The sequence below is a fragment of the Phallusia mammillata genome, chromosome 7, assembly GCF_965637545.1.
Source record: "Phallusia mammillata chromosome 7, kaPhaMamm4.hap1.1, whole genome shotgun sequence".
In the NCBI taxonomy this organism is placed as follows: Eukaryota; Metazoa; Chordata; class Ascidiacea; order Phlebobranchia; family Ascidiidae; genus Phallusia; species Phallusia mammillata.
In genome coordinates, this window is record NC_137258.1 from 24,692,873 (window position 1) to 24,705,695 (window position 12,823).

The window sequence follows — 12,823 nt, forward strand, 5'->3', positions numbered from 1 at the left end:
GTTGGACGTATGTTGCAAATCTGCTTTTTAACCATTCAAAAACACTTGACTAGATGCTGAACATTTTGTAGTCTCCCTACAGCAATTCGAGAAACATAGCATTAAAGTAAGATTCCCTACATCCATTCAAAAGCGTCATTGTTATTCTAACTGTAACCACAGCTTCACACACACTAGAAAATTCAATAAATCTTCAATAAATCAACTCCTCAGCTGAATTGGTCTACGTCAGTGGTTCTCAAACTTTTTTTGTTGCGACTCCCATGGACAAGTTTTTCTGGGCTTGCGACGCACCAGCAAATAAAAGTTAATGAGGAAACTTATTATTGAAGATGTTTTTACTGTTACAACAACAAAAAGCCACGAAACAGAACTATTCTGCGACTCCCTTGGAAAATTGAAGCGACGCACAGTTTGAGAACCACTGGTCTACGTGATCAAGACTTTACACCAAGACAGCCTTCTACATAAAACCACAACAAACTACGCGACCGACAGCGTGTTTCAAGCAGCCTAACCACTTCCTTATCAACCCCAAGCATCGCCTGCACTTGTCTTGTGACGTCATAGACAGTACTGTGCGCTCACACAGGTAGAACGGAGATAAACGTTTTGTCTGTTTAAATTGGTTCTTTGAGAGTGTCTTGTTTACTATAGCTGATAATATCAAGGCAATATGGCCTGGACAGTGAGCTGTTTACTTTTATTATATTATTAGCTCGTCTGAATGTAGATTTAAAATGTTATAAATTCCAAAACTTTTGACATACATTTAAATGCGTTGAAACTACATTTTAAAATGAGATAAGAATTGTTGTTTCTATTAAGGCAGTTTGAGGCCGAGCGGCTCACGTCAAACGTTCGAGCGGTGGTAATTGTTTAGCATAACTATTGTTCAATTTTGATACACTATTGGGCATGCGGATCGTATTTCCATGTTAGACCGGCTGAAGGAAACAGGCATCAAGCTAAAATGTGTTCGTGTTCAGCCACTCAAGCCTGTTCAGCTCTTCACGTTTCACATTTTAATCGATTGTTTTCTACATTTATGCTGCAAACCCACACCATTCGAATGAAAGCGTTTTTAAACGTTTGAAATAGTCAAAAATGATAGCAAAACCAACACGCCCCACTTAGTAACACGCATTACTTAGAAACTATTCAGTATTTAAAACTAGTAATTAAAAAAAACATTTACATCACAACAGTTTTAAGCTTTTTGTAAATTAAAACTGAAACATTGTCTAAAGAGTTCAGTTTCTAATGCTTATTTGTGACACGGGTAATATTTTACTATTTTGCATCTCTATGTCATCACAAATAGATGATTTCTTTCAAATGTGTTGCATACTAAAGACCACTTTTTAAACTTTAAACATTTGTTCATCTTATCTTATGTGTACAACATAAAAGAGTAATTGCAAATTTTAACCAAATGTTCATTAACGTGTTCAGACAATACTTTGGCAATTATCAATTGTTAGCCTTTTTCCTGTTTCTACATTTTTTGTACAAAACACTGTTCAAACTGCCAACATAACATTTTCTACTACGATCACAAGTTAAATTGTTGTGTGATATGTTTGTCAGCTAATCTGTATGTTATGAACACCTCAATGCGCCTTGCTATCGTACTTGCAGTACTTGTGATAAAAACGCATTTGTCCTGGTCACGACAACAGCAATGTTATGTAGATTGCAGTAATGCAATTCTTACATCTTCCTGGCTAACGAATATCTTCCTGGCTAACAGATGCGTTTTATCTTTTGTCTGTGCCAAACGATTTTCGATAATCCACCCAAAGAGCAAAATTGTTGCGTTTAAAGTCGTGTTCGTCGAAAAATATGGCTGACATTAATACGAAGTGAGTCGCGGCACGAAAAATTGCCCGCAATTGTTTCGAAATGTCGAAACAACAAACTTAAATGTCAAACCGTGACTGGGACATCCTACATGAGTTAACGAGATTATTGTGTCAGAAGGTTGCACGGCATTTCCATGCAACGTAAACAACATACCACCTTGTCGCTGAACATTCCAGTGTGGCGTTTTAAAATGCTTTCACTTAAAGGGCGAATTACTTTTCAACAAAAAGTGCTAACGTGTTTTAAAACAATTTAAAGGTCACATCGTGCAACACAAATAGCGATAAAATGTTGCCGCCTTTTTGGGGTGTTTAGGTTGTTCCAAGAAAAAACACTAAATAGTGGACACAGTTAACTTAAAGATGGTCGAAAGGGTACTTGGAATAAACGAAGCTTTTATGCACAAATATTTCTGTAAACCAATTAAATCTATGACATGTTTTGGACTTTCCAAATGGCAAAGAATAAGGAAGAATATGTACGAGTAGATAACGGTGAAACCAACCGAAGATAAAATCATTGGACAAATCAATGTATACGAATCATAATCATTACTCAATTGATAATAAAACATCCGCATTTTTTCACTAACAAACGACGTAATTCTGTTTTGGTAAACATTTCAACTCGTAACTAGAGAGTAACTTTTGATAACTCGCAATTATAACAATTTTGCAAAACCGGAAACGTATACAACGTATGTACGAGTTTAATTGTGATGACAACAATGGTTTCATTTCAATTTTTCGTTTCCTGTGCTGCGAGCCACTGACAGTTCGGTTGGAAATTTTGTTGCACAAACAACTCTATCAGCCTTTCTACTCAAGAAACTGCATTTTTACATTGTATGTAGGTTTTAAGATAATTTTACGTTCGTCTGACCAAAGTCGTGTTAAAAAGCCCGGTTTAAGCGTGAAATGTGTAATATGATAATGCAAAAAAAAATATCAAACATAATTGGGGAAATTCTAAAAACACAGGAAATCTAGCAGCTTCTGCTTCACCCTTACTTAAAACCTGCCACCCTTGCAAAACACAATCTTAATCTGCTTCTGATTTACTTTGAAACACCAGCGTGATTAACAAAAGATACGGCGTCCTATTAATTTCCAGCTACACTTAGAAAACGCCTAAACTCATCTCATTGTGAGCAACAATAGCTGAAAAAAAGTCGTCACACAGGGTATTATTGATGCTGAGCAGTTTATCGATCAGCTGTCTGTAAATATAACACTCTAATATCGACCTACTTTCAACACGGGGCGAAAAAATTAACTAGCAACAAGCCACAAAATATGTGCTTACTGCTGCCCACTAGCGCCGCATATAAATGAATATGTACAAACGCTAAAGGCGCAAAAGATCATCGTCAGTTGAAATGAAAAGTCCCTTGATGCCATAACTGAAAATGTCGTTTAATGTCAAAAACACTTCGCATTTTAGCGAGTAATAAATGCTATATTTCACACAAAACATTTAAAAACTTATTCGCGCGTTTTAGGGCGTAAAACTATTTTATTGACTTAACAAAGTCATTTGCAACTTGGCGCACTTGTAATCTAGACATAAAATTTCCAATTCGCAAACGAACATAAGAAAACATTTTTTCTGATGAAAAGCATGTTGTGATGACAATAACTTTAACAGTGTATAACTTTTCAAAAATTCAGTGTTGTAATTTAGCATCTGGGAGTTAAGCTTAAATTTGCTTAAACTACTTAAAGTCAACATACAGAAAGCCTTTGGCTGGTGACAGAATTGCGAACCAACTGTCAAACAAGCTATAAATCATCTCCATGTAGATGTTGTGAGATTCACATGTGCGACAGCAGATCAAGTACACGATTGCTAAAGTATTCATTTGTGGACGAATTAATATTCATCAGAACAGTGTATTCCAACAGAGAAAGATGAAATATAATTTACCCGATTTGGACAATTTGGTTTCTGCAATACTATGTACTCACGCTTGTTTGTGTTTGTCCCGATGTTTGTGTTTGTCACAGTTTTGTAGCAATAATTTGCTAAGAAGAATATTTGGGCTTTTAAACCGGTCAAGTAATTAAAATGACAAAAATGGTGGCAACCTTAGAATAATAAGAACAAGCACAATATCCTCCAAACATCGGTAATAAAAACTTCGTTGAAAACGTACAATGTCAACGTGGTGTACAAATACATATTCAAGTATCACATTATTTTTGCTCCAAACGTTCTGCAAGTGATTGGTGAATGGTGCGCATTGATCTAGACCAGCCAAGTTCAAAGTCGACTCATTAGTGGGTTTGTTAATCAAACAAACTCGCCCAACAACTCATTACTGGTAATGTATTGATTTGCAAAGCATGATGGAAAAGTTTCAAATCTCCCAAATGAATTTCTAACATTGGTCTGGTTTCATGTTGGCAAAGTTTTCTTATTGTATTGTCTTCATCTGTGATTCTTCATTGCTTTGCGACCCCCGTTTAAGGTTTTCTAACACAACGGGACCCCTTTACAAACACATTTAAGACGTTTTACTTCCAGAAATGTGTTCATCATGTCACCATAAATCCTTTCAATATTTCATCATTTTTCACCAACAAAAGCCAAAAACGCAATCATAGAAGTGTACAATTGCAAATGCTGTCGCAATCAAGCTGTTGTGTGAGTTACTATGCTAACAAGATGTCAGGGGGAAAAGTTGGTATAAAATCATCCTGAGTTGGGTCAAGTCTTCGCGAGTTCGCGACCACTAAAAAGTGCTTGTCCACCCCTTTGGGGGTCGCAACCCCCAGGTTAAGAAACACTGGTCTACAGTATTCAGGTCACCCAGACTTTATACGCGGATGAAACCAACTCGCAGTGCAAAAGGTAGATATCGTATTTCAACAACAGGGCATAGCACGAACGTGGCGTGCACTAATAATCCAAAATATTCGATTCTAATTCAGTTTCTTTTCTGTTTTGACAATAAATTTAGAACCGCGTCTTTGAAGACGGCAATCCAAGAAGCTCGGCTCCAATATACCAGACTCGACGTCCGTAATTAGATTTCCTTTTCATTCCCGCATTCATACAAAGTGACAGGGGACGCTTTTTCGGCTTGTAAATCTGATCGTGACAAACAGAGGGCTCTATGACGTCACAATCTTTCAACAATGGCCAAACGACATATGAATGGTGGAAAAGCGCGCAACAACAATCGACTCATAGAGTTCTATTTCAGTAGTTTCGAACAAATGAATCGCTGTATTGGTGAAACACGCGGTAGGTTTGGCGTTGGCACAATTTACTTTGATCTAAAAATACAGAGAACGACTTTTACTCGGTTGTTGTGAAGAGTTTACATCACCTGATTTACGTCACTGTACAAACACAAAGTGGACTCAACCAGTGACGCGGGCTTGTAAGGTTTACTCAGGAACATAAAATTCACGATGTATGCGGATGGGCTTGTGACAAGGAGGCGATAAAAGTTTACAGCAGGGGCATGAAGTAACCGCAGATGGCAGAAACCCGGTGAGGAGTGAAACCAAAACTTCAAGCCATTCCTGTTGTCTTTATAGAGGAGGTTGACGATGCTTCGTAAATCTGCCGTCAAACTTTCTCCCACACCAGTTTAACTCATAAAATCCTTTTTTACAAACAAATCCAATTTTTTTTTCCCTGATGATTTCTGACAATGCATTGTGTGACACAAATCAACAAGAAGACAACTTGATATTAACGATCGATTTGGGGCCATTGACAGTTATGCATTGACTTATCCGACCAATACAAACTTATCTTTCGGTCAAACTTGACTAATGACGAATACAATTTAAACATTGTCACAAACTCGACAAGCGAATGGTCGAATAAATTCTACGAAACTTTGCATAAACCAGACAACTTTGCACGAGATTGAGGTTTGCATCAGAAAACCAACCAAAGTAGCAGAAATCATGAATAGATTCCCCCTAACATCAAAGCGTCCAGTTAGCAGGTCTATTCAGCTGCTCAACAGAATGACCGAGCTTAAATGTAGGTCAGGACTACATCCGGGAAACTTAAAGCTATTTCTGGTGGATTTCCCACAAAATTTGGTTGATTGACAGGATGACGTCACACAACTACGTATGCAAGCGCACGTGTTACCACAATTAGAGGTCAAACTATATCAGACCTTGACGATTTAAGAAAAGCATGGTTTTATCAGGAGTTGTAACAAAATCTTTGATAATTTTGATGTAACTTATAAACGATCAAAAAAGCGAGTTTTGCGCAGTCAGCCGTGTCACATATTTTAGTCATTGGGGGAAAAAATCAAATTTCTTTATCCACAAACAGTTTGCCCAAAACCCTGGTATAAACACGACCGGTTTAGACCCCAATATTTTCACGACTGAAAGTTTTAAGCTTGCTCGCAAACCAGCTTTAAGTGATAAAGTGAAACATTTTGTTAGATTCAATATAGTTTCACAACTCTGCAACGAAACACGGAATATAAGAGTTGGTGGCTAAAAGCTGAATAATTGATGAAAACATTGAGAACAAAAACTGTCATTTACGTCACTTTATAGCGGCCCACTTTCATCTCTATAGTGCATTATGATGTCACAACTGTTTTCGTCCTAAAATATCGGTCGATGTGACGTCACATTGTCTCGCTTCCTCTTCAAATGAAAGTACGTCACAGGGGAAATTTAGTGTATTGTGAGCACACAATGGACATAAAACTATGAATTCCATGTGTTGCTACATTATGTTCACTCTGTTATGACTTTGGCAAGCGTTGATATTTACCATTATCTGATTTACATTCGTTGCCATGACAACTAAAGCAAACCAACGGAAAACACAAAACCGGAATTTCACGGATTTTGTTTTGGTGGCTAAATAAGAGAGTTGAAAGCAATTTTCTGTGGTTGCATGTAAGGGAAACGGCAATGATATGTTTTGTGACCGCTGGACAGATTTCCCATTGTAACGAGGGAACAATTGTGTCTGTAGATATTACGTGAAAGTTTGACCCTAAACAACCGCTTAAGTACAGCAACTAAATCCACGGCAGACATCACATACCCTCGAAACAAGGTTTAGGAAGAAAATATGTGAAATGCGTTGAGGTGTAAAACCAAGCTTACCTGTAAGACACGCGGTGTGCTGAGGTTCTCCGCTCGGTTAAATGATCGCTCGTTGGATATTCCGCTGGCAATCGGACGTCGTCGGTATTAACTACATAACACAGCAGATTTAAGGTAATGCATCGATTAAGCTGCCTGATGCAGGGAGTCTTATGGCACCTACAAAATCAATGCACGCCATCTGTTACTTTACATGGGAAACCTTCAAGCGCAAACACAGACAACCGAAACAAATGGTTTAGAACGGTAACACACCGTGTTCAGTTATAAGCAAAGCCGTACATGATGTAAAGTGTTTGGTTTCAACACATTGTACAAATAGGCCATACACTGGTGCTTTAAATTAAACGAAAAACATTATTTAAACTTTTTAACAAAATAACAAATCCTATTTACATCTGGTGGCAGAACTCAAAAAACATTGATCTACTCTTAAAGCAGATGAAATGTTTTGTCTGCATTGTGGTTTGTTTTTACATAAAAGTAACTAGTAACCTTTGTAATCTATCTTATATTTACAAATTTCTAACCTTAACACATTTCTGTATATTTCATAACCTACATTAAACTCAACAGTATTAATTTCCACATAAAACATTTGTAGAATGTACCCAAGCTATACACAGTACTACAATCTGTGCGGCTAAGACAAGTCAGGCATTGTTCATTTATTTCCTAAATCACATACATAGATGCTGGCAGGATGGCACTGGGTTAGTCATAGTTTACAGTACAGCGCTTCACTAAACCAAAACAATTCCATCTACTAACATCGCTCCCATTGCTGTAAACATTTAAAAACTTGCATATTGTGTGAAAGTTTCAGCCAAACTGTTACTTTTTATCCAAAAATACCTTCCATAAATAAGCCATTGATGTTACAAAATGCTTCTAAGTTATCAACTTTAGTATTTTATCACAAGTCAACCGAATGTTTTCATCGCTAGTTATGATGAGAATTTGTTTATTGCTGTTAGGAAACACCTACCTATCGTGTTATGAGTTAAAAATACATGTTCAGAATATAATATTTATAAGTCCCGTCCAGTAAGTGATATTTATAGAAAACTATATTAAGCTTACAAACTTTTAAACTTGCTTTAGAACTTTTAAATAGGATGGGATTTAAAATAGGATTAGTTGTGTGATGAATTTATTTATTGTAAGGTTGGCTGGCTTTAGAACAGTGAGTTTTTTTTATCTTCCTCATCTGTCATATTTAACAGTGAAGGAGGTATTTTGGGCTCACAGTGGTTCCATGGGACAGATTAACAGGTATTTTAAGGCTATGCATCAAACACTTTAATCCAGCTAAGCACCTTTTTTGAGCTGGATCTCAATTAGGTGATTTAAATTTAAAACATGAATATGATGCACCACATTAACCTTATATTTAAAAAAACATTATATAAAGGACAAACACAACCATGAAATTACTTAGTTCATGTAAAAGGAAATACAATCTAGTAATTTATTTATTTACAATGATCTCAAAAAAATTATTATTTTATAAATTTCAAATATCTTTCAAACACAAACATTTTCATGTGAAGTTTTATTCTTATTTTTCTCATAAGATCTACACAGAAAATCTTGGATACAACATATTTGTACATAAATTTCTATTGATTTATAGTTACCTGTTTCTATTGCACCGTAATCTTTCGAGCTTGTTGCATCTTCGCTGTTTCTGTAACTTTCCGAGCCCGCTCGACTAAATCTGTCCGACAGACTGTCCAAAGATCCTGAAATCAATAATACGGTGTTAAATCCATTTCAGTAATCCACTCTGTCTCCGTTAAGTGAATTCTATTTAGGGATAAATGTTGTTGAGTTTTATGCATTAGGAAGGGAGAAATTGTTTTCCAATTTAAAACGGAACAAAAAAAATTTCAAGTAAAGATTTTATTGTGTTTAGTTTAGTGTTTAAATTTTAAAAATAAACCCACAAAAAGCATTTTATTATTTTTCACATATAAAAGCAAAATTAAAAAAAAAAAAATTGAACCAACAAAAAAACACCTTTTTGTTTTGTTTTCTTCAGCAATCCAGATTTATTGTCTGGAAACAAAACACAAACATTCACTGAATATCCAAAGGTAGTGAAAGTCAATATATTCCTCAGTAATTTAAAGTTACAAATAAAGTTAACTTTCAATGAGAAATCAAATGCTAACATAAGGTTTAGTTTGCAGAGTGCAGATAAATTAACTTCAGTCTCCTAACACAAGAATTATTGCCTGGAGACATAAATTCCATTTAAGCATGTGTTTACAGATGCAACAAGTTTTAAGTGGCCCAAATTAACACAAGTTGCTGCAATGTAGCCAAAGCAATCCACTTGCAAAACTTAAATTCTTGCAACTGTAAATTCCCATTTTTTACTGAAGATTTTTAAATGCACTTTTGCAATTTTTGTAAGTTAAGAAAAAGCTCATAGACAAAACATTAAGAACACTTGAAAACCCAACTATCTAAACCACCAAACTCAACTAAACATATTACAAAATATTACAGAAGTTGCCTTATCAAAACTTAAATAGCAATGGTGCCAGTTATTCAATTGTTTTGTCTCCCTCAGCACCGATAGTAGGAAAGGAAATAGTGATGCTATCATTAATCAACTGACCACAGACTCTCAATTCGCAATACTGCCTGCGCTGTGGTGCTATGGATAAAAACTACATGCCTGAGTAGACCACATCGTGACCATAACAAAGTTTTTCGTGTCATGCTACTGGCTTCAAAGCGTTACACTGGGTAAGATATGAAGCCATAATTGCTTAAATACTACAATTTAGTTAAAGTCGAGCCCAAAAAAAATTAAATATATATATAACTTGTTTAAAAACATGAAAGAAAGTTTACATCAAGGTAAATATATTCCAATAATAATGTTTTAACCAAAACTGCATTTGTTACGATTAATGCAAATTTTAATGCGATTTTCAGTGAGCTAATTTTCAAATCTGTGTTAGTGTTACATAAATAGAAGCAAAACCTTTGGCAAGGGGAGCAGAAAAACTTAACAAACAGCATACCCAAAGAGAAATTCTAATACTTTAGTTCATGGGATTAATAACACTACAAACTTACTGGTTTTAGCTTCTTCACTGTACAACCGCTTGTAGTTCTTTCTCTTGCCTCCACCAATGCCATTATTGTTTGTATTGTTTTCTGACATATGTGTTGGCAGATGAAGTGGAGATTGAATCAGATTTACATCCGTACGAGTGACATCTATCACCGGGTCGGACATCTTCTTGTCCTTGCGCTTGCGTTTTACTATCATCATCTGTGAGTGGTGACATAAAAAAATCTTGAAGGGCAATTAAACACTGTTGCACTAAAAAACAAACTCTATTTTCGATCATCATTTAAGAATGTTGGATAATAAAAGTTTTATAAAAGATTTTTTATTTTATTTTTTTTAATACAGAAATCATGCAATTAAACACTGTTACACTATCAAAAATTTCATACTATACTTGCCATAATGTTTTTAATTAAATATGTTAATATATATTATTCCTCAAAAAAATATTGTAAAAGCTGTTAACATTTTGAATTATTGCGCATAGATACCTTAAATGTCTGCTGAGCAATGCATTTCTTGAAGCAGTTTATGTCGGAATTTTTGTTTACATTAAAGTGATGACTCACAAGCAGCTGTTACATGTTTTGCAAGATTTTTATTCCTAAATATAGGACACTAGTCTTTTCCCAAAACAGAGATTTTTTATTCAAACAAATAAGTTCTAATACCTTGCCAGTTATTTTGTTGAGCTCAGCCACAAAAGATTGGTGAGATCCAATTTTAAACTTCTCATCCACATTTTGACATTTTATCAACTTAAAAAAATTAGGCACCCTTACAACATAACCTAAGATTTTTTCTGTAAACAAAAAGTTTTAATCGGTCACACAATAACCACAACACTTTTAAACACAAAAAGTGTTAGCAGTTTTAGAATAAATAGTAAAAAACTTGTTATATTCAGCAGCATAGGTGATTCATAAAAATGAGCCTTTTAAAAATACTGCATTGCATTTTTGTAGTAAATGATCAACCATAGGTGACATCACACTCCATTCATAAAATTGCCTACACAATCTATTTTATTGCTTTGTACAGCTAATAAAATTTTCCTCTCACTTATTCCATCGAATACACATTCTTTTCTAACCAACAGTCAAAAAACATACTTCTAACACAGCATTGCAATAATTTATTCATGCCAATATTTAAACATTGCAGTTTCCACTTACAGAGCTTGCATAATTTATTCATTACAACCATCAAACCTTCAATAAGTAACCTCAACCTGTTCTGTGTATTCTGGACATAAAAGAAAAACCAGGCCCTTCTACCCCTTGCATTGTCACAGCAAATATTGATTTATGTCCATTCGCACTATATCTCTGAGAGGAGGTTTACATTAGCAGTTGTGTATTACAATCGCAATCAATCCTCAACAAAATTATGTTTTGCTTTTCATTCCTCTCCAGCAAAATTTCAAAACATCAAAGGATTTATATGATTTATATTTTGTCATCCACATGACAAAATTAGCTCTTTTCTTGAAAATGTTTTTAAAAATTTTAAATTGCTAAATACAAACCAGAATAATAGCACATTCTAATTGGTTTGGTATTACTGTGTTGCCATTAAAGTGTATGTACAAATGCCATATTAACCTGCAAAAAGGGGTAGTTAGCCAAATCTAAAATAGTATAAGTTTAACACAACCATCACAAAAACAAACTCAAAAAAAGTATTATTTATTTGCACAATATTAGCACATCAAACATATTTAGCATGAAGTTATGCTTCCAATGGTTACACTATTTGCTACGCTAAATGCATTATGCTATTTTAAGAAATGTTCTTTATGGCAACAAAACGTTTTGTATCTTAAACCATAATAAAACAGAAATTGCTCCATGTGTTTGAATAAAAAGGGTAAAGTCAAACAAGTAACCTGATATGATTGCATTTGCACTTTGTGTTCAGTAACACACACTTTTTAAATCGACACGCAACAAAGCAAAGTAAAAAGTCTTTCAAGCAGAAATCTTCCAAGAGACAATGCATCAGTGAAATCAACAGACATAATAACTGCTACCCACACATTCAAGATCTTCACAGTAATTACACCCACACACACACACCCACACAATATTTGCAGCTCATGTAGATGTATACAAAGCAGCCAGCTTAAATATTACACAGCCAAGCAACACAAAAACTCTCTCTACAACGAAAATCACAGCACAACAATATAAAGCCGCTGTTATGGTTGAGCTGGCACGTCAGGCCCCCCTAAACCTCATTATTTTTTCGCTCAAAGCCTCAAACTTTGAAGAAATCCCTCAAAATTTTCTCCTGCCGTCAAACTTGTGTTTACTATCTCACGCTTCACTTCACATTTACGCACCAGCGCACAAATCATCTGTCACCGGGAAGTTGTTTCGATCGATGTGAGGATAAACTTATTGATTTTCGATTTTTCCATGTAACAACACTTTTACACGCTTTTCCTTTTAAGCACTAAGCTGATTGATGTATCTCGCGGGTTGTTTGTGTTACAAAAGACAATATACCCCAATTAAAAAAGAAGAAACATTAACATTTTAGTTTTTGTTTCTCTTTAGAATAAAAGTTAGTAAGAACCTACCGTATATAATAGAAACTTAAACAATACCGCTTTTTCGAATGTTTGGGTTTTTAGACCAATGTTTAAACAAAAAGTAGAGGTATTGTGCCGTTTTTTGCACACGTTTATATTTCAGTCGTCAAATGCAGTCACTGCTATGCTAATACAAAAAAAAATATAGGATCTTTACTA

At 35.1% G+C, this 12,823-nt stretch overlaps 1 protein-coding gene across 3 annotated transcripts in view; it reads right to left on the reverse strand.

Annotated features, from left to right (window-relative positions):
- Positions 1 to 10,886, reverse strand: part of LOC145237247 (diacylglycerol kinase zeta-like) — a 35,309-nt gene extending 24,423 nt beyond the window's left edge. Inside the window, exons 1-5 of one of the 3 annotated variants that reach the window (XM_080100046.1) lie at positions 10,740 to 10,882; positions 10,071 to 10,269; positions 8,997 to 9,035; positions 8,615 to 8,719; positions 6,975 to 7,065 (exon numbers count right to left, since the gene is read on the reverse strand). In XM_080100046.1, the coding sequence (XP_079956172.1) occupies positions 6,975 to 7,065; positions 8,615 to 8,719; positions 8,997 to 9,035; positions 10,071 to 10,269 (434 nt within the window). In that variant the 5' untranslated portion in view covers positions 10,740 to 10,882. Of the gene's footprint in view, positions 1 to 6,974; positions 7,066 to 8,614; positions 8,720 to 8,996; positions 9,036 to 10,070; positions 10,270 to 10,559; positions 10,616 to 10,739 lie in introns of those variants that run through there. The other 2 variants (XM_080100047.1, XM_080100044.1) reach the window with 2 other exon arrangements.
- Positions 10,887 to 12,823: the final 1,937 nt, after the last annotated feature.